The sequence below is a fragment of the Simochromis diagramma genome, unplaced genomic scaffold (assembly GCF_900408965.1).
Source record: "Simochromis diagramma unplaced genomic scaffold, fSimDia1.1 OVJJ01000421.1, whole genome shotgun sequence".
Lineage (NCBI taxonomy): Eukaryota > Metazoa > Chordata > Actinopteri > Cichliformes > Cichlidae > Simochromis > Simochromis diagramma.
In genome coordinates, this window is record NW_024387250.1 from 4,868,297 (window position 1) to 4,891,738 (window position 23,442).

Consider the following 23,442-nt stretch of genomic DNA (forward strand, 5'->3'; position numbering starts at 1 on the left):
GCTCTGCAGTGTGCAAAAAGTGAGAAAACAAAAATAGCTCTTCATTGTATCTCTAACAGGGAAAACACGGGCAATTATAGCGTGTTGCTGATTACCCAGAGAGATCATTTCCTCTGCTTCCTTTTATGAAAAAGAAAGACGATTTTAAAATCAGTGCTCTAGTTACCACGGGACGTTATTTTGGGGCTTGGATACACATTTTTTTGTGGTCATTAAACCCCAGCATGAATGCTACATCAATGCTGCAGTGTAATAAATCATTATCCATTCCCTCCTCTGTTTAAAACATCGTATTATTCTCTGGATATTTCCTCTCTTTCACTCGCTTCTTCTACCTAATCCCCATCTCCGCACCACCAAATCTCCCTTCTCCCCGCTCCATGAGTATCTCCAAATTCATCTATCTATTTTTGGGTGTTCATCGCGACCACCTGCAAACCCTCTAATTAGTTAACATCTGTGTCTGAGCTGCACCAACTCAAGCTTGCATTCACCAACACAATACAACTGTGCATGCACACAAAGCAGACATGCACACATCCCACTGTGCTGTTCGTTTCTGATTCCTAGAGTCCAAATTCTTCTGCAGTACCCGCCTTTCTAGTGCAAGTTTTAAAAAGGAACCCCTCACACACACGCAGGCACTAAAAAGAAGGGGGCACTGATCCAAGGATCTAAAAATGTAACTGTTTTTCTGCTAATGATCAGTCTAATCAAATCTCTTTCCAGATGCACTCTAATTAGGAAAATTACCCAGCACTACTGAGGGTAAAAATTAGACTGTTACTTAGTGTCAGTACAGATTTTTATTGTTGCTCATGTTGGGCTCACTACTACTAGCTGGTGATCCAAATGATGATGATGATGATGACAGCTTTTAGGGATTGTTATGAATCATACTTACAGAAAGTGACTTAGAGTAACTATAATATGTTTATGTCTCTCTAGGGCTGCGAAGTAGTTACTCTTGCAGTGTCTGCAGTGTGGTCCTCAACTCCATTGAGCAGTATCATGCACACCTCCAGGGCTCCAAGCACCAGAACAAGTGAGTACAACAACATACAGCAGATTTATACTTCTGTGTTAACTCTACACCTTAATGACATGGCATGCACTTCCTTGGATAAGCAACTACACTTCGCCATCAATGCAGCCTGCACGGGTATAAAGATCTATAAAGATTCACTGTGCAAGTATATTTCAGGCATTATTTTAAAATGTCATAGTCATTTTGGGCTTTTAATGATTTCTTTGAACTGTTCGTTTTCCAGCTCAAAGTCCAATACTTTCAAGCAGAAAATACGCATTTTTACAATTGTTTGGTGTCTGATTTTCCCATTTGTAAAAGTTGTTATATGAAACTATATTACAGTTTGTAGTTATACATTATCACATGTGAGTGCTGTTCAGTTATTTTGTTTAAAGTTTGTATTTCACTTTCCAAAGTTAGCATTCCAGTTATATATACTTTCAAGCTAAATGTTGCTTCCTTATTCAGAAGCAGGTCACTACAGTGGATTGTTATACTTCCTGATACAGCCCAAAGGTTGTGGCTTGCTAACCAAGAGCTAACTAGCCAGCATAGGCTGACAACTCTCAATTTCTACCCTCTTATCCAAATATGGTTACATTTGATTTGTAAAAGCAAGACAAATGCAATGCAAATACAATTAGATTCAGAACAGAAACCACAAACTAATGGGCGGCATCATACACTTTCTATGCTCATGTCTTTACTTGAAACAAAAATAGAAAACAACATAGATTTAATGACAAGAGCTGACTTGTGTTGTAAATGCCTAAAAACTGACGTTCACTTAGAAGCGGTATGTTGTTTCAAAGAGTAAGGACTGATGGTTCCATTAGTTTCTGTTTTATCGGATGTATATGTGAATAAAATGAAATATAATGTGGAATTTATTATAATGAGTCTTTCACAATTAGGCTTGGGTCATTACTGATTTTAGAAAATCCCAAGGAATCACAGCCGGTGTGTGAGAAATTATATCCACCCGCAGGATGAGACTGTGATATGGAACCGTTACATTTCATGCGTTTGCCATGAGATAGCTGTCAGCATGGTTATAGGCAGGTTAATGGTGCTCGTCTGTGTGCGTGCGTGCATCTGTCTGTATTTAAAGGAATACAGTGTAAATTAAGTCTTTTATGAATGTATTTGTCAGATAAAAGGGCGCTTGAGGATATTATATTGTTAGTGCAGCTTTCTGCTGTTTTGTTTTTCTTTTGTTAGAAATTTGAAGCTTTTTTTATTTTTTGGTATTTAACTACCCTAGAGCATATAGCTGTCTGGGCTGCACAGACTAAACTTCTGTAAGCAAGTTAACTCTTAGAGACTGGTGGGTGTAGTGAGAAAAGCAGCAGCAGCTATAACAAGGATGAGAAAGGCAGCGAGAGAAAGAAGTGAGAAAAACAGAAAGCAAAGATTTTCTTTAATCCATGAAAAAATATGTATTTGGTTGTAAGCATAAAGAGCAGATGATGCTCTGTATGTTTATCATGAGAAACATCAGGCCTGTTCTGCCAGCTTTAAAGATCATACACTGTGAGGACACTTTAAAATAATTGACATATGTTTCACCATTGCCTGCACAGTTACTTTGCTTAACTAAGTCACACTATGGAAAACAGTGGTGAAAAAATTGGTGCAACTCTGTGCAATGAGCTTGCAGTCTCGTTGCCTTTGAAATAGTTGCGTTAAAAATGGGTCCAGGTCTGTGACAAATGGCAGTCAGTTGCCATCTTCAAAGCAACTTGCAGCGATGAAACTCCAATAAGATGGTATCAGTCTGCTACCATCAGTATGAGATTAAATGGGGTCAAGTTGGCAAATGCATGTAATCGGTTTGTGATAATAAGGCGATTAACTATGATAAATTGGCAAAAATTGTAAATCCGTTGCCTTCTGCATGCACAAAAATTCACATTAACTACTTACTGCAACAACCAGTTTTTCCTTTGTTGTAGTGACACAAAAAAGGCGCATTTTCAGACGGTGTTACATTTCAAATAAAGTCTTCATGCAATTTCTGATTTTTCATTTGGATGATTCATGCAAAAATGTTATAAAAACCAGTGGATGTTAACCAGAACCCACCCTTAACCCTAGAAATCTCACTAATCATCTGATGGCTGTTTAAAAAAAGGAGAACGTGTGTCTACAAGTCAGGCACAGAGATAGAGGCAAAGTTTAACCACATTTTTTTCCTACCCACAGTGCTGTCTGGCCCTACTGTGATTTACTGAGATGCAAAGAAGCTTCTCACAGCGGTACAAATAGTATCTGATGTACTAATCAGAGGCTTGTGTGATTTCAAAATGAGAATTAGCAGGTCCAGTTTTGTAGTTGTTGAACTTTCATGACAAGTTCGGGTAATAACCTTGAGTAACTCCATGATTACATTTCAGAAGAGACGCTACTCACTCGGAGGAAAAAGTATTTTTTAATACTTGGTGGTAAGACTGAAGGTCACAGAAGTGATTTCAGAAGTCACTGTTCATTTACTTCCACATACCAGTAAGCAAGGTAACTCAATCTAGTCAACCTTGATAAGAGCATAAGCTAAACTCCTGACATGTGCAATTGTTGAGTTGTATAATGTCTCTGTCCAGAGACGGTAAATCATGGGGAACCAGTGGCTCATAACTCTCTCCTTCTGTCAGTTTTACTGTCGCAAAGCAGAGAAGCGGGCAGACACACTGGAAGAGTCATACTTAGGAGAGAGAATGAGAGAGTAAGCAAGACAGATAGGTACTAGAGAGACAGCACGCACCACAGACACCGAGAGACAGATGGGACGAGAGATGCAAACAGACACATTACGTTTGGGACAGAGGAAAAAGAAATAAAACGGGTATACAAGACACGACAAAAGGCTGAGGAAAAAAACTGATAAGGAGGGACAGACAGACATACAGCAATGAAGTAATACAGACAGAAAGATGCAGAGTAAAACAAAATCACAACAGAGTAAATCTCCTTAAACTGAACTGAAAGGTGGGACCAGAGATATGTGGAGCAAATATATAGTGGACAGTGAGATGAACCCATTGTTGCAGACAGCTGTGAGGTTTTACTGCTTAAGATGGAGATGATGGATTTACAGGGCATGATAGATGAGCCACTGAGGGAGAGGTACCAGGACGATTTACAGGGAAACCACTGAAAGGTCACTGAACAGAAACAGAGGAAGTCCCTCACACATTTTATCTGACAGGCTTCCAGGAAGGTTGTTTGCTGGATATGTCTGCAGAGTTCGTCTTTAGTCATTTCTTTTAGAACAAAGGCATTTACGCAGGTTTGTTCAAAACATTAGGGCATAAAGTTTATAATGCAATAAGTGCTTTAATCCTATAGGCATGAAAAAAATCTCTCATAAGACACCGTGTAGTCCTGTGAAAAAACCCACGATTTATTAGCAGCAGTAACTTGAAATAAGAATTTTCTGTATGATTTTATCCACGTCTCACATCGTTGTGGAGGAATTTTGTCCCACTCTTCTTTACAGCTTTGATTTGTTTAATTGAAGTTTGTGGACATTCATTAGTACACAGTTCTCTTAAGTTTCCGCCACAGTATTATACATTGGCTGGTTTGCTTGGGAGCACTGTCCTGTTGTATGCACCCAATTTTGGCCAAGCTTTATCTGTCAGAGGGATTGCCTCACATTTGACTCTAAATTACTTTGTTATTCAGGGGAATTCATGGTCTACACAGAGACTGCAAATTGTCCAGGTCCTCTGTCTAAAAAAATAAACCCCAATCATCACTGCTTCACCACTGCGTTTCACAGTTGGCATGAGGTAGTCGTGCTAATATGCTGTGTTTGATTTTCACCAAGCATCTTCACTTTGGTCTTGTCTGTTCAAAAGACATTGTTCCAGAAGTTCTGTGCTTTGCTCTGTACTTTGCTTACCTAAGGCGCGCTGCCATGTCCTTTTTGGACAGAAGAGGGTTTAAACTGACAGCCCTACCAAACAAGCCATACTTATTCAGTCTTCTTGTAATGTACTGTCATAAGGTTTAACATTTATCCTGTTAACTGATGCCTGAACAGTCTGAGATGCCACTCTTGGGTTTTCTTTAAGTATTGCTGTGAATTTGCTGGAACGTCCACTCCTGGAGAAATTGTAGCACTGTGCTACAAACACACACCTAAATGCTCCAGAGCAGCAAAGTCCCCCTGACTTTATAGAGGTGCTCACACTTGCTGATAATCACTCCTCAATCATATGATTGGCAGGATCAGGCTCCAGTGTGTGTATGTGTGTGTGTGCGCGTGTGTGTAGTTCAACAGAAGAAGTGTAGCGGCTTGACCATTTATAATGCAAAAATATTCGAAATTACCATCTTCTGTTTTTTTATTGCTATCGTTTAAAGTATGCAAAAGTCCAACGGAGGGCCTTTATAGCACAAGCAATTTAAAAGTGTGACAGCTGTGAGCCCTTGTGGCGTTATTGCGTGCACATGCTAAATTCTGGAGTCTATGAAAGCAAAAACTGGTACTGTAAAAAGAGTCCTGCCAGCTCTGTTGCACTGCTGTTATCGATCCTCTGGGAAACAGAGAACAAGACCGAAGGTTCCACCTCATCAGTCTCACTTCCTCTGCCTTCACCCAGTCACTCAGATGAAACAGAAAACAGCCGCCTGAATATGTGTGTGTGTGAAACCAATAAATCTCTGTTAAGCACATCTCCTAACTGTTTCTACATCAGCACGCTTACCATTTTAGCCTTTGCAATAAAAGTGTAGCATCAGGTTTGAGTATGATAGAAAATATTCCTCTTTCAGGTTTTATTGTGCTAAAACGTTTGAAAAGTATTTTCCTGCTGACATAAAAGTGCAAACGCAGTTCTATGCACACACCAAGGCTGCAGCACGAATAAAAGACCAGACAACTTCTAAGGAATTGCTAGTTTAGATATGAATGAGGGCAGTGCGTTTTTTTCCTTTGCTTTAGTTGGTTTTGTTGGCTGGCTGGCACATGGCTTGAGTACAAATGTTTTTACCAAGTCTGTTTCCTTAAAAAAAACAAGCTGTCAAGATGAAATGTCTTTTATATTTTTGTGCATCCCCTCGACCCCAAAAAGGATGAGCAGAGGAGAATGGATAGATGGATGGATGTTGAAATATGAAAAAAACCCGTGCAAAGGAATCGTCTATGATTGTTCCTTTCACAGGACTGGATGGACAAGACTTTGGCAAACTTATGTGCAATCTTACACCCTAAGTTTAAATCTGTGTGTGTGTGTGTGTGTGTGTGTGTGTGTGTGTGTGTGTGTGTGTGTGTGTGTGTGTGTGTGTGTGTGTGTAATGTATGTGTGTTATTTCACACTCAGGATGAGCTTTGGCTTGTGTAAGGAGCTTTCCAAAAAGCACGGCTGACAGCGGCAGGGGATTAGCTCTCACCGAAGAAACATCCATGAAAAATGCGTGTGTGCGTCTGCGTCTGTTTCTGGGGAGTTTGTGTACGAGCGTGTGCTGTTTGGCATTAGGAATGTGTCACCGTAAAACAACAAGAGATTTCTGTATTCTTTAAACAGCTGGATGCATCAACCTGCCAGCTCTGCTTATCAGTACTGCCTGTTTCATACACAGTCAGCTGCAGGTCAGTTGAAATGCTGCAGAGTCCAAGCAGTTGCTTCAGACTGGCTGTTGTAATTGGACCTGTACAGGATGATAACAGCAGAGATATAACTTGATGAACTGGATGGAAGGCTTCCACACTTTACAGTATGTTGCAATTAAATTGATGCACCAAGCTGGCCAGGAGATAGAGACACAAGTAGGCAGCAGACAGAACCGAAACAGACAGATGAGCATTAGATCCCCGTGTTGGTTTCTAACTCGACTACTGCGTGCTAATGGCTAAGTAGAAAAAAGTGAAAATTAAAGAAGAAACATAAGGCCATCAGCCGACAAAAGCTGAGCTGGGATTTTTTGCAGCCCTACTGCTGTGCAAAAATCTGGGAAGTCTTCGCATGATGGGAAGCATCTCCCAGCAGAGACTGCAAGTCTGCACTCATAGCATGGGTAATATGAGATCAACTTTTAAAACTTCTATGCAACTTTTTGCCCCACAAAAAAAAAAAAAAAATCATTTTGATGGCTGACATACAACACAAGTTAATCTAATGCAGATGTAGCCTGTATATGCTACAAATACAAAGCCGAAGATTATAAATGACTGAATTAATAACTAGGATGTAAAAATAAAGAAATAGTTTGTTGTGAAGTGTGCAGGAGGAACTGAGTAGTCTCCCATCCTGAGCAGGTCTGGTTGTGCGGCTTCTTTGTATTGCTGCCAGTTAGCAGCAGGGTGAACGGACTTTGGACGGTTTTCCATGAAGAAGCAGGAGTCAGCTACTTTTGAATCTTGGTCCAGATGTGCCGGTACACAGACACACTATAGTATTTATCAGTTATTTACTCTACGGGTATAACTTCCTGTTTACTGTGAACTGTTTGTCAAGGATTTGCACTAGAAACACTAATTTTTCAGAAAGTTGTCAATTGCAAGAAACAGCCGAATACACCAACACTAATGTGTCATATTTACCCTTTTATAGTTGGAATTGCATTACCTCCATACAAATATTGCATTATTTACAGTTTCCACAAAAGAGATTTTATATTACGCAGAAAGTAAACATAAATAAAATTCACTATGATGGGTTTCAGAGCTGTCAAAATTGGCAACAAAATCATATTTTTAATCTTTAATTGTTTTATTTTACATCCATTAAGTTAGCTCATGTATTTAATTGCTTTACTCTTAGTATTAACTATTATTTATTTATAAAAAATTTCCAGGAAAGGTTAGAGCCAGATAACTGTTTTGAGTTTACACCTTTTACCTTCAGTTTCTCAGCTTATGTTCTCTAATTAAAGCCAGCTAAATTATTCACTGCTCTCTCTCTGTGTCTTTACTCCTGCTGAGATGTGTCTGAAGACTGGAGCAGTGAGAGCCGCATTAGGTGTGCACCACACAGTTGTTCACAGTTGACCAACACAGTATGTGCTGTTGCAGGATAGCACTCAGTTAACAAGCCAGAAACTTTGCCTCTATCTCATTTTTTAATATTTTTATTATATATTTTAACGTGTTTTTCACAATTAAATGTCTGTCTTTTTAAATATTAATTAGTTCCTATAATCAAATCTAGAATATTAATCAACAGTACTACTTTGAGTGGTTTGGGCTTGCAAAACTTCTATTAAAGAACTCATAATTGACATAAAGACTACCTTAAAGGCTTTTTTAAGGCTATTTTCCAGTAAATATAAAGCATACTGACAGATCCAGATAAGATTCTATGTGTGTAAAGATACACTGAAAGTAAAAAGTAAACAAAGAAACGTCACTAATTACCTACTTGGAACCCACAAGTGAAAACCAAGTGCAGTAGAGTGTATTTCACTTGATGTGAGCTGTCAGTATGGTTATAATATATACTTATTCTCTGACCAATGACACTGCCTGAACTTTAACTGCCCATTTAATATTGTTTCCATTCACATCACTCACTAGGTTTGCATGGCCTTTGCTTTCTGGGCGCTTTGTTTTGATATATTTCGACCTCTGGCTTGCTTTAATGTGTGTTTATGTGCACCGTGTGTACTTTTGTATGATGATGCTGATGTTGCCGTAGGCCCCAGAGGTATGATGGTGAGGTCTGGGACAATCCATTTAGCCTACTCACCCTGGTAATTATTTAGCGTCAGAGAACACAGACACAAAATAGACTAATGCACATTTAAAAGGGAAAGGCTCAGAGAGAGGGTGGCAACGACAGTTGGAGATTACAGTGCTTATTGTAAGATAAATCCCATGCAAATGGCTGACTTGTCGACCTGCTAATAGGCCAGGCTTGCTATATGCATGCATGTGTAATAGCCCCAGCAATGTGTGTGTGCATCCTCTCACCGCTTGAGGCGAGGAAAAGGTTAATTCAGGATTCATAGGTTGGCTCTCGTCTCACATGCCCCCTCTGTCACACTTGAACACACACACACACTCAGAGGTAGGCTCATGCCTTGGGCTCTTTTCATCTCCCCCAAAGGTATTTGTCCTTGTCTTCCCTTACACCTTTCACCCGAAAATCAGACAAACAGGCAGACTTTGTATGCAGACACACACACACGTACACACAAGCTTACGCATACACCGCCCTGGGTGTTGCTGTCCGTTAACTTAATAAGGTATGGGTGAGTTTTATTTATTTGATTTTTATTTTTTTAGGGTGGTGGTTTGTGTTGGGGGATGGGGTTAGCCGGATCATGCGTGAACCATGACTCACATCGCTGCTCCCTTTGCAACTGCCACTGCTGAACTGTATACCTGACATGCAAAAACACACACACGCATCCAAAGCGTGCCAAGGTGACCTTCACATCCTCACCAACACCTCCCTCGGACACACAGGCTCGTGCACTCCTTCTGCCCTCTTTCGCACACACATTCTCATCCTCATATATCTTACATCCCACATGTGTGGCCCTGGGAGAGATTATTGGATTAGTCTATTTATTAACGACCCCATCCACTCACAGACCGTGACCTTTATTTGTACCCCTTCCCCAGCTTCACCTTCTAGTGTCCTGCTGCTTTTCTTGGCTCTGTCATCTTTCCAGCCTTCATCGTTCTATTCCTCACCATGCAACACCTTGCTCATACACTGGACTAATAAAAGTATGGCAGGGCTTTTTTCAAGGATAGTCATCACCACTAAAATGTTTTCTTGACTGGATAAAATTGATTCAATCATAATAAATATTTTTTGTTAAGTAAACGTTAAAAAGAAACAGAAAAGCGCTTACAAATTTACTATATCAAAAGCACTCAATGTAAAAGTTGAATGCATTATGCAAAAGGGAGGAACATGTTGGGTGTTTGTGTATTCACTACACACTCAGCAGATCCCTCGACCATGTTGCTCTATAGAAACCGCCAAGGGACATTTTCCAAACAATATGATAAATAACCTGGTAATTAATGGAAGCTGGGACCTGCAAGTTCAAACATATTATTGAGCAAACATAGTATACAGACCTGAATTTAAACACAATTACAATTCCCTCACATTTACCCAGGGAAAATTTCAAACCATAATATAAATCCTAGAAACCATTCACAGCCTTTACTTTACTTAATTATTTTATGGAAAATAAAGCTCCCTGAATCTGTTATTACACTGCCCTTTATGAAATTGCTTTATACTTACAATAAATAAATAAATAAATAAAGTATGCCACTGGCTTTCAAGCATCAGGGGAAAAAGCTCCTTGAGTAAAAAATACATATGTACCTCTCGCACCATAAGATGTGATAGAATTGCTCAAACATGCTGTAGTGTGTATCAATTATTTATTGTACAGGCATAACTTCCCTTAGAAGTTATTGTGAAATGTTTGGCACAGCTTTGTACACTGCATGCACAAATCTTTTCAAAAAAGATTTAAAAAAAAAAAAAAAAAAGGCTGCGCTCCATATTGCATTATTAAACAACTGGAGACATGCCCTTTACATGGAAGTCACAAGAAAACTGTGAAACAGGATGTTTTGACCTTGTGCATCACTGAACATGTTAAAGGTGCTAGCAACATTATTGTGCGTTCATATGAAAACCAACTGTAAAAGCTGAAGGACATGGGGTGGAAATTTATTGTGGATTTGCTGTAGTATATATTTGTGCCACCAGGTGGAGCCTGTCACTGTTGATGGAGTTAAAAGTGTACCTGCTGACAGGTTGTAAATTGTAAAACACGTGAGTCGTCCTGCTAGTGAAGAATAAAAAACATTGTCCGCTTAACTGTACCAGTCTTACGGAGCCCCCCAGGGGACATGGGAGAAAAAAAAAATTACGGAGGAAAAAAAAAAAAATTAGGGAGGAAAAAAAAAAAATTAGGGAGGAAAAAAAATTAAGACGGACTTTTGCGAGATCTCGCAAAAGTATTGCGAGCGCTCGCAAAAGTATTGCGAGATCTCGCAATAAGTATTGCGAGCGCTCGCAAAAGTTTTAGCCGCATTCTTCGGAGGCCGCCAGCTCGAAGCCGACCGGGAGGTCGAGGCACGATGTGCCGGGAAAGCGGTGTTCCTCCCGGCTGTAGTAGGTCTCGACTTCCCGTTAGCTTCGAGCTAGTGGCCGCCAGCTCGAAGCCGACCGGGAGGTCGAGGCACGATGTGCCGGGAAAGCGGTGTTCCTCCCGGCTGTAGTAGGTCTCGACCTCCCGTTAGCTTCGAGCTAGTGGGTGTCAGATCTCCAAAAACGTCGGAGCTCTTTTGCAAATATGTGATGTCTTGTAAACCGAGCAGGTATCTGACGTTTACACAACTACATTCACGCCTCAAAATATCTTAAAAGTGTATTTTGTGACCCAGAAAGAGTAATATTACAACTAAGTAGCTGCCGCCATTGTTGGAGTTTTGCGAGATCTCGCAATACTTTTGCGAGCGCTCGCAATACTTATTGCGAGATCTCGCAATACTTTTGCGAGATCTCGCAATACTTTTGCGAGATCTCGCAATACTTTTGCGAGATCTCGCAATACTTTTGCGAGATCTCGCAATACTTTTGCGAGATCTCGCAAAAGTCCGTCTTAATTTTTTTTTTCCTCCCTAATTTTTTTTTTTCCTCCCTAATTTTTTTTTTTTTCCTCCCTAATTTTTTTTTCTCCCATGTCCCCTGGGGGGCTCCGTACAGTCTAATGATTTATTTAACACAAAGATTTTAAAAAAATCTGGTAGCTTTCTCATTTAGCCAACTACCTGAGGCTGAAGCTAACAACCAATGAACTTATGCGATAGCAAGGTGAGTTCGTCTGTCCCTCCACAGAATGATTGGTCAGATGTTAGCAAAATGGCATTTGTACTGGATTTGACTTTTTAATGAATTGTGATTCTCATTAGTTTGTGCAATGCAGCCAACCAACAATAAAACGTATCACTGTCTTTCTGTACTTGACACATTAAAATAACCTGTAACCTGTGATGTATCACCAGCCGGATAAACATTGTCATCATTAACAGTATTAATGCTCTGGATCAAGAAAGAATGTCAAACATATGCTGATGGAACCTCCTAAAATATGAAGATTGCTTGAATAAATATCAGTCCACATCTGAGTGGTCGCAAGAATCAATAAATGTAAACTAATTAGATTCAACCGTAAACTATAAACCTGATGTTAAATGAAGAAGGGATGCTACACAGTGGTGAGCATGGTCCTTTGAGACGTGTTCCTGCCATCAAATTCAAAATGGGTATTATTTATTTATTCAGAATAAATTGTTTATGCTGTATTTAAATGGCTGCATTTTGTTTTGTTCAGTGTCCCAAGTGCTTGGATTGGGATTTGTAGAATGGTCAAAACAAAAATCTCTGGATAAAATTATTTGTTTAGATAATTGCTTTGTGTATCAATAACACCTTTTGTGTATGAAGTTTACATATTTATGTAGAATGTACAAAGAATTTGGATTCAGGCCCTTTTTTTCTATCAGCTTACATCATTCTGTTGACTTTCTTTGACCCCTTCTTCTACCCCACAGTGTTTTCGCTCTGCCCCTCCCACCTTGTTGCCCTCCCGCCCCTCCTTGCTGCTACCTGTCCCCTCAGAGAGAACAATACAAGCTACCAGAGTCGTGCCCTCCACTCTTCAGAGAATCTAACGTGCTAGATGAATCCTGACAGACCAGACAGGGTGTAGAGGCCACTGTTTTAACAGCCATTACCGGAATAGGTGCTGACAGCTATGGTGCCCATGAATCCTCTCTCTTTCTCTCACTCCATTTCAGCTGGCAACGTGTGTGTGTGTTTCTGTGTGAGCGGAGGAGATGCTGGGTGGGTGGGGACAAGAGCCCAATTAGGACAGGAATGACAGTTTAACAAGGACTGAGCTGAAAATGGTGGAATTTGTTGTGGTTTTCGGGGGACACGTTGTCAGACTCAGACTGATACAGACGTATGAAGCCAAACATCTCATTTTCACTTGACTTTTATCTCAGTTTGTGGAAGTTTAACTCATACTGGAGAGAAAACCTCTCAAAACAGCATCATGAAAGTTAAAAGGCACCTCAAACTGACGTGAGAAACAATTACACAACAGCGTTGCCGAGATGAAGGAAGTGTTGCGCATTATTGTTGAGATTTCTGCTATGACATTTAGAAAAGTGAAATACCAAGCACTCATTTCATTTTCTCAATATCAGCTGTGGGATTTCTCAAGAATCGAGTCCTTTGAACACCCTGCCCTAAAAATGCCTACTCAGTTAGGTGTGTGTTGCGTGGCGTGATCTTCAATCCGATTTATCTCCTTGTTTTAATTAAATGCGGCATGTTTGCCGCCGCACTTGCTTTGTTTCGTGGCGATAAAGCCGCAGAATGCAGCCGCAGCAGCCGTCATCATGAAAAACAATCAGCGGTTCAAGATAAAGGCTAAATCCACAGTAATTACCGCACCTTAAACATGAGGGTTTATGCTCGTATCTTTCCTCTTTGTTTCAATTTGGAGTATAGCCAGATAGAAGGCTGCTGTAATTATGAGAAGATTGTGAAACCGGATTATTGGTTAATGCTTTACATAAAGTCGAGCTGTCACTCCCGGTAAAAGGGAATTCTTTTCAGTGCAGCAGATAATACGATATAATAACAGCAATGCAAGGTTACAATGTCTCGTTATATTACAAATGACGACTGCGCTATATGAAAAACGGCATGAGACGCGGATTTACAGGTAAATTAAATTGCTTCCACGGGACCAAACATATCAGACACTAAAATATCTTTCGCCCCATGGGCTTGATATTCCCTGTGGTTAAAGAGCCCTGTCTTGTTGGATCTGCCTATGTCAGAGACAGAACACGACTAACAAATTCTTTTCTGTGTTTTGTTTTCAGCCTGAAGCAACACCAGCAGTAAGTCAGAGAGACAGGCCACTCTGGAAAGAAGAAGTGATGAAGACAGAGATTATTGGAATAAACAACTTCCGAAAAGAGGACTTGTCTTAGTATGCGAGAGTATGCGAAAGTCGTGCAGTGCAACTTCAGTATGCGTGTGTTTGTGTATATAGCCTATATGTGTGTCATAGGCACTTATGCACACATCTGCAGTACGAGTGCGTGGGTCATTGTGAGTGTGTTAATTTCTATCTTTGATCAAAAAATACTATATCTTTGAGATCTATTCAGCACCTTCAACGAGCTCTAAACACCGGCGGCCGTCAGAAGACCTGCGGCTGCGTATTGCCATGTAATTCCAGTGTGAACCACAATCCTGAAATTGAAATGATGTCAGCGCATTGCTCGGAGTGGTGAAAACCATGACAATGATCGTCACAGAACAGCAGTTACAGTAACCACGTAACTAGCAGTCCCCCGCCCCCAAGTGCTCTGACCGTGAACCAAGTCTGACCAGAATCTTGTGTTTCAACGTGTATTTAATATGCAGTGATGCTGACGGTGCCGTGAGCGCGGCTCACTTTCAGACCACTTGAGACCTACTCAGGCCCAGACTTTCAAGGACAAGAAACTTCCCGATGACCTCAGCCATTGCAGATTGCATGAATTTCCATAACTTCAAAAAGCTGTTGGTTTGAATCTAGTGTTGTCTACCAATTGCAGATGTGCCACTTTGAAACCCATTTTCAGATATGCTAAAATAATCAAAACCTGAAGATTAAAAGGGAGAAAAAAGTAGCAAAGAAACTATTGAACTTCTGCTCTGAAGAGGGTCTGTGCAACTCTGTGAATCATCTACTGCTCAAAACATTCCCATAGCACTAAATACTGATGTCAGATGCAGTCTGGAGGTGATAAAAAAAATCTTTCTGAGAAGGGCAACATGTAGATATGTTTTTTTATTTTTCTGTTACTGCCAGAATAAAGAAACTTTACACTCATGTAGCAGCCACTGTACAATACAACTGGGGTGTAATTCAATGCATGCAAAGTGTAGAACATTGCATTCACTTGCCTTCTTGAAACCTACTTCTTGCGCATTTTGGTAATAGCGCTGCTTTGTAGTGATAGCTAGGTAATGAATTAATGCACATGCTTGTACCTGAACAAAGAAATCACCTTTTAGTGCTGAACTGCCTTCATCTCAACATCTTACCAATTCATCAAAAAAAAATAAAGAGGAGAGCCTTTTTAGATATTAGTCCAGTAACCACTGCACAACAACCTCATTCGTAAGTGTCTTCAGGCTGAAAAGTGTATTTCAACAATGGTCTGTAGCACCACAAGAAGACGTGCTCCACTTTCCCATGCTGGCACATCACATTGGCTATGAGCAGGGGAAAAGACTGAGAAATACAGCAGTCAATGCAAAGCTACCCTCTGTTTGTTCTTGTTGGTCATCTGTAAACACATTAAAATGTTGTTGCTTTTCTATTTTGCTTATTTCGCGGTGAAGAGAGTGAACTACATATTACTTGATTAGAAACTATTTTTCTTCTGCAGATATATGGTTGAGATATATGGTTTTTATGCAATCGTGCTAATAGTAACAACCATACAATGTGGGTTTGAAGTGAAATAGTTCAACAAAGCAAAAAAAGCGGTTTGTGTAAATAACGCAGTAGCGACAGGTGAAGTTCGTGTTTTCAGTAGTACAGGATTTTTGTATTCATAGTGTTTATCTCCACTGAGCCACAGATGATAAGGGAAATGTTTCTTATATTATTGAAAAATACAAATATGTTGGCACTGGGATGAGAGTCTTTTGTTGGGTCATATTTTTCATAGATAAACATAAGTGAAAATAAAGTAATGGTGACTCAAAGAGTCGGCGATGATGGACCAAAACTCTGTGTTTGGAAGCCAGTGAGTCATCACATTCATTTAGAGGGATTCTGATAGCCGTCATTTTCGTGAGGAAAACTGCAGTTGCTATAAAAACAGTCCCTGCAGAGAAACATCTGAAATACCAGTGGATTCCTAAAGCTGCCAAAACAACAAAGTGGGACTACAAACCGCTGGATATTTTTATACCATAACAAAACCACAAAAACAAGAAGTCTGTTTTTTGCTTGTCGATGTGCATCATGACTGTTCTGATGACTATTTACACTGACTTCATTCTTTCAAACACTGGTGTATTCACAATAGGAGTGATGTCTGTGTGTGACGATATCACAGTCTGTGCAGATGATGACTGCGCCATGAGTCACATATTTTAGCAGATGTTACATAATATATGACAGAGATGTATCTATGGGTAGGAACTGTGTGATATGATGCTTGCGGGTGGGTGTCTGTGAATCTATCAACTGTGGAAGCCTTGCTGTGAGCTATGCAGCCTGAGCACATTTGTAAACACACGATGATGAATACAATGGTACCTACAGTATATCTATTTTCTCTTGCAAAAACCACAAGTGTGTATTCCTTTTTTTGACTGTGTGTGCCACCATGAATACGTCTGAAATGTCCTCTTACTTAAGCATTCATCTGTTATCACACTGCTCGACTTCACAATTTGCAGTAACAAATAAGACCTCAGTCAGACACTGGTTGGCAACCCAGTTGCCAGGGAAAACTGTATTCCCCAACCAGCTGGGGAGTGGTTGCCTGCTGTAACTAGCTGAAATCTGTTGCAAAACACACACATCACTGAAAAAACCTCCTTGTGATTGCTTTGGTTGCTGGCACATTGCTCCGGTCAACCATGGAGACTTGTGTTGTCTGCAAACACTCTTTGAAATTTGAAAGCATGACACAAACTGTTAACAGACCTTTCACCTTCAAAGTGAAAGCTGTACCGTAGCCTTGCAATCAACACCTTTCAAAATCTGCAGCTTTTTCAAAGAGCGTCACACTTTCACTGGGAGAGCAGTTAGTGCTTGGTTGTAGACCAACAGGCAATATTTCCACACTACAGCCTACTGCTGATCAAACCGATTGCAAGGACCACCTACCATTGCAAGTAAGTTTTCGATGCAGCACTATATAAGTCTTTATAACCAGTTTTGCCTTGTGACTTCCAGGAGCAATCTGAGATCCGGTCAGGGAATTCACATTTTTCCATAGGATTCGAAGCTTGCCAGGCTAACTGGTCACTAACCAGTCTCCAGGGCTGTTGATTGGGGCTTTAGCAATCAATTTCACAGACAGACAGCAACCACTCACCAACAAATTGGGGAATACACACTTTTCCTTAGCGACAGATAGTTGCCTGTGGTCTATAGGGCCTGAGTGACAGATCTAAATGATTTAGTTTCTCATCACTTTCTTTGCCACTTCCTTCTCCAAACTGACTTTTTATATGCTCCTTAGACAAATTATAATACAGCACATGAGACAAAGACAAAGGTGCTGTGTCGTTTTATACACAGAAATAATTGTAGTTGAAATTGTGGGTCAAAAGCATTATTCCTTATACTGCAAAATCTGACTCTGAAAAGAATTTCTATATTAATAGTCACATTGATAATGATTCTACTAAATTCATAGAGGTTTAGAAAAGTAGAAAAATTCCAGAACTAATTAAAGATTTTATTCATTCCTAGTGGGATAGTTTACTATCATTTACTATCATTAGTGTTTCTTTATTATTTATTTATTTATTTTTCAGGAATTAAACCATGTTCTCGCAAAATCGTATCTGCTGAAATATCAGCTTTTACTTCATGGCGATAAATTCCACCAACCATAACCAATCTACAGATCAACATATCATGCAGATTTAGCTGATGTCCTTATTCCTGCCAGACTGCTGGAGGCTCTTATAAATACACAAGCTGTTATACCTGTATGTTCACCATGGTGACGGCTCATTATTAAAGTAGGAAGCATGTGAAAAGGGAAAAAATTCATGGCCGGGGACTGAACACTGTGTGTTTGTCATTTGTGTGTGTGTTTGGAATAAAAGCAGAAAATGCTGGAAGGTTTTGTATGAAAACGAGTCGAAGGGAAACAAACAGCCTTAAAGTTTGGTTCCCAAAATAGTTTATGTAGATTCAGAGTAACAGAGGAGGAAAGTTTGGATGGGGTGTGCCAAGAGCAACCTCACAAGCACACACAGATGCTTTCTTTAAACTTTTATTTAAATAAATGAGCATAATAACGTGCTGAGTGGAGTGAGGCTGAGCTGCAGGAAATCTTTATCATATATTGTTGTAATTTTCTTCCTAGAAGCCAAATTGTTATTCCAAGCAAAAAGGAAAGAAAAAGAAGAAGAAAACAGAACACTAATTGCATAAAAACAAGTGCAAGAGAAAGGGAGAAGAGGAAGCAGCAGGTGGGAGAGAGTATCAGTGTAAACAGCAGCCGCTGAGCACTATGGTGCGATGTAGTCAACAGGAGATGAGCTAAATAAAATATTAATTCTGGTATTATGTCATTTGCACCGCACCACCCAACCTCTGTGTACTAGTCAGTGGGTATGAGAATACTAGGCCATCGCTCCACTTAGGCAGCAGTAGGGTATGCTATCTGAGCTCATCCATATTCATGACCCTATCACTGTAACCCCATGTTCTACTGGGATGGGTTTTTGAAAAGGAAATCTTTTCACTGTAGGTGCAGTTCACAGCTCGCTTTCTTCTAGTCCTGCCATGACCCGGCATCACCGTGGAGTTTACGCTGAATTAAATGCAGTAATCAACTTAAAAGACATCAAGGGATATCAGTGAGTCACACTGATGGTACCCAGCGATTTTACAGTTATCTCTCTGCGACAGCGTGCAACCACCCCATTATGAGAAGCATGTGTTGAAAATGTCACAATAAAGATTTGGTACGTCTCCAGCTGACATTTTAAAGGACATGTGTGGCACAGGGTGTGAACAAAGCTAAATCCCACACTGAGTCCACGAGTGTGTACCGACACCACGTCTTAAATTTGCAAAGGAGCTGAATCGAAAAAGGCAGACTTTCAGGGGAGATTGTTCAAAACTTTTCTTTGATTTGACAATATTTTATTTTGTTGAAGAATAACAATGCCTGCCTTGTGGAAAAGGTTATGCTGACTGAAACCGGAGTGAATTCAATTATTAAAACCTCTTAGCAAGGACAGACAATAAAACATTTAATAAATAATATGAGTTTTTGTTTTCTCTTGTTACACAAATACATCAGTACAAAATTAGACATCTAACCTACATATTTCACCAAATCAAAGGCAGACTTGGACTTTCTCCCATTTTATCATGTTACATGCTGTGCCTATGCACACTAGCTGTCAGCTGTGATGATGTGAACCCCAGACAGCCCAGGAGCAACAGATTTCCACTCTGGTGCTCTGCTCCATGCATCAGGCTGTTGTACTTATAGCCTGTCAGAGCCTCCCTGTCTAAAAATCATCCTAGCTGTTACAATATTGAGCCCACAGCCTCTGCTGGTTCCTGAGACAGCACCTCATAGGCTGGTGGGTAACAACCAGACACATATGAAGCAGGATAAACTGAAAGCATCTGCATTAAAACCAGACAACTAATGATAATGTGATAATTCTTAAAGGCAGAAATGAGTGTTATCTTGCAGCAATGACCAATCTGTCCAGGCTGACTTATTCTAAATGGGCAACAGGCAGCCCTTAGACCATGTCCACATTAACTGTCCCTTTAAAGGTCAGAGCAGTTGGGATACATGACAAGGATAATCATGCATACATAAACGGAAGAACATTTAATAAAATGTACAGTTCTGGATGAGTCACAGTTGCAAACCTTCCAATCCATTTTCTATCCACGCTGCAGGTGCAGCAGTGTAAGGACAGACGCCCACACTGCCCTCCTCCAGCTGTTTTGGAGGACCACTGAGGTGTTCCACATCATTTCTCCAGCATATCCTGGCTCTCCTCTCAGTTGAACAACCCCCCAAAAAACCACTTCACCTTGGAGCCTTCCGGGAAACTTCCTCGCCTGATAATCAAACCACCTTCTTTTGATGTGGAGGAATATAGTGGCTGTTACTCTCCAAAATAATCAAGGTCCTCAATCTAAGGGAGAGACCAGACACCCTTCAGAGGAAGCTCATTTCCACCATCTGCACTCTCATTCCATCGGTCACTACCCACAGCTCGTTGCTATAGATAAGGTTGGGAATGTAAATTGACCTGTAAATCAGCAGCTTCACTTTGATGCTCTCTCTTCACCACCTTCTGCTCTCACTCATAAACAAGAACCGGAAAGGTTTGAAGCACTCCACCTCCGGCAGTGACTCACTCCAAAACCAGAGTGGGCACCCATTTCCCACTGAGAACCCTAGCTCCATATTTGTAGGTGCTAATTCTCAGTCACAGATTAAGGCTTTTAATACAAAAACAATCAGAGCACAGCTCCCTAAAGAACAAGGGCTTTACTAAAACTTTGATGTTTTATGTTTTTGCTACAATGTGATGACATCAGCTTGTTATGGCATCATCGTGCCACTATAGGGCTTCATATTTAAAAAGTGTGTTGTACAGCTCTCTCCATGCCCTTTCATATGATATTTTACAATATCGTTTATTGATTTTTTTTTTCTCACTTTAACCTTGGGTGCTAACAATGAAGGTCAAGGTATATTGGTTAGCCAAACTAGAAACTAATTTCCTCTAAGGAATAATATATTTTTGTGACATTTGAAGACGATCCATAAAAAAATTGTGAATAACGTGGCGTGACCTTGACCTGATTTTCACCTAAATTAAATCAGCTTGACCTCTTATTAATATGTACACACAAAAAATCTGAAAATGATATCTTGAAGACCTCGGACCCTAGACTGCTAACATTTAGACATACAAATGGCACACATGCCATTGTTTACAACATTACTTGGCTATTTAAGGATGTGAGTAAGAATTTCAAATTAATTGAGTTGTGCTCAATTCTAACACTTCAAGAGATTTTTTGTTCTTCTTTTATCATTTATTATTATTAATATTCTGTTAGTTAGTGTCTTTTTCAGACAAAGACACTGTTACTCATTGTAACACCGGGACAGTGGCATTTGACAGCATGACGGGTTTCTTAATTAAAAGGCTACTGAAAAATTAAACATCTGGACACCATTTGTGGTCCGGGATGAAATCAAAAATCAAGATTACTACTAAAATGTCAAGTGCCAGATATCACAAAACCTCAAAAAGTGTGGGAAATGAGCCAGAAGGACTGTGGTTAATGATAATATTCTCTTAAGTGCATGAGTCATCGCTCAGTAACCCACCTCCACTCCACTTCCCTTGTTGATAAGGCGAAATGAACTTTGAGTACAACCCAAGTGTTTACATCAATGCGCCTGTTGCGAATTTGTGTCCCATCTGCCTTTGCGAGTGAGGCCAATTGCTACATAATAATGAAATTATATCAGGGGTAATGCTGACAGATTGCCTCAGTGCTTTTAACCTTGTTTTAAGCCAAGACAAAAGGCTGTGGCTCCAGTCAAGCAGAGATATTGTTTTGGCTTCTGTTATAATCCAAATCTGTCTCTTGCTGTTTTTCAAATGGGGAAGCTTCGCCAAGCGCCAAACAATTCTTCGGTAAAAGCTTTTTGTTGTTCCTGCTCTGTGGCCGGCCAGAGCATCTCCAATTAAAACTGACCTGACACGTTCACTCTTTTAGCCCTGAAACACGTACACTTTGGGAGTTGTGCTTCTGTATGTAAAATAAGTGTGCACCAGTGTTCCCAGCAAATTAATATGCATGTGTGCACAGATAACGTTTATTTACGTCCCCTTTTTGCATATTTCTTTGCTTATTTTTGTCTCCCTGAGTATCTGCGCGACAGATTTATGTGAATGTTTTGGCAAATAGTATATGCTATGTGCATGGGCCCTAAAAATTCATTAAAAGCTGCTCACTCAATCTAAAAGCTGTTTTACCATCAGGGAGACTTTTATGACAAATCAATCTTGTTCCTAGTAAGTCGTCCAATTTAAATAAAACAGGCACAGAATGCAGACGAGCCGACATCTGGTTCAAATAAATACTGAAACTTACCACCTACCAAAGCTAATTTACCTGACACACTTGGTCTTTTTTTCTCTTTTAGTTACATTAAATCAAAGGAACTAAGTTTAGAAATGTTACAGGGATGGCCCACAATACCTTCCAGACACTTCCAAACTAGGCTGTACATAAACTGGGCCAGTAAGGCAGCATTTGGCCTAATACAGTATGTATCTGGGCCTCGACTCAGGAGGGGGACAGACAGTGCAATAAGTCTGTCAGCTGACGGCTACATCTGATAACCCCCTCCTGTGACTGCTGTCATCTCAACATCCTGTTCCCAGCCTGCAGAGCGTACTCCAAACCAGGGATCTCAATCTGTAACCAGCATGCAGACATAAACACACATACATCCACAGGCAGCCTGTCTGCAGCTGAAATTATGGGTTGTCAAAGCCTAGTCAGAAGCCCCTTTCCCAATTAAACATCCTTTTATGTTCCTTTTGTAATAAATGGAGAATCAGTAACCAATAATAGGCTTTAAACACAGCTATGTTGGATTTTTTTTTTTCATTTGACTGACAAAAAGAAGTTGAAAAATAGAAAAATAAATTTTTTCTTAACATATTTGCATCTTCTGGAGCTGCTTCAGCATCGTGGTGAGGCAGTTCCAGAAGATGCCGTTTTATTTTATCGTCAGTTATCAGTAAGTTATCAGTAAGTTATCAGTAAGCAGGGTGGCTAGAAAGGTTTGAAAGAAAACCAAACAATCTGCTGATTTTAGTTGATATGCTCAGAGGAGGAGATAATGACATTACTTTTATTTACATAGCATAAAAGGACAAGAAAAAGTTCAAACTGCCTACGTGGAAAAAAGGAATATACTGAGAGCAGGACTTCAGCTCTTTGTATTAGCATTAGCAATTAGCCCAGTGCTAAATATATTTCACATCTCTGTACTTATCTTTCCACAGTTGGCACAAATTATGCCCAAGGTATCAGCGTATACCTTTCTGTTTGTGGTTACTATGCAACAAAATGAGTAAAATGTCAGACAAATCAGAGAAAAAAAGATCCTTGAGCAAAAACACAAAAGAAATCCTCAGTTTCAATTAACAGTTTCAGTTAAGCAGAAAATTACCTTACAATCCTGAACACAGATCAAATAAAAGGTGTGCATGGAAATAGAACAGGGCACCAGCTTTATCAGCAATTTGCAAATGTGTGAGAGACACCGTAGAAGGAGAAGGAGCCTTGAAACAAAAGCCACACTTTTCAAACACGGGGAATTATACAACTTTTAATTTTACAGTTTTTCCCCTAATTTGAACAGTGATCTTGAAAATTTGAAACCAAAGCAGAACTGTGAAATATTCATGACAGCCTACGTGTTCACTTTGCTAACAAGACCCTGGTAAATGCAAATTTACTGAGAAGGATTTGCAAAGAACTTGCAATATCTATATAGTATATATATAGATATATAGTATATATCTATATCTATATAGTTTAGTGCACAAATCAAAGTAAAAAAAAAAATAAGGTCATTG

The 23,442-nt window shown here is 39.9% G+C and overlaps 1 protein-coding gene across 4 annotated transcripts in view; it reads left to right on the forward strand.

The window, feature by feature from the left end:
• zgc:171482 (zinc finger protein) overlaps window positions 1-22,571 on the forward strand; it is a 67,133-nt gene extending 44,562 nt beyond the window's left edge. For 2 of the 4 annotated variants that reach the window (XM_040001474.1, XM_040001477.1), the window contains 2 exons: window positions 949-1,045; window positions 13,917-16,633. In XM_040001474.1, coding sequence (XP_039857408.1) covers window positions 949-1,045; window positions 13,917-13,938 — 119 coding nt within the window. In that variant the 3' untranslated portion in view covers window positions 13,939-16,633. Of the gene's footprint in view, window positions 1-948; window positions 1,911-7,831; window positions 7,837-13,916; window positions 16,634-22,560 lie in introns of those variants that run through there. The other 2 variants (XR_005691519.1, XR_005691520.1) reach the window with 2 other exon arrangements.
• The last annotated feature ends 871 nt before the right edge of the window (window positions 22,572-23,442 follow it).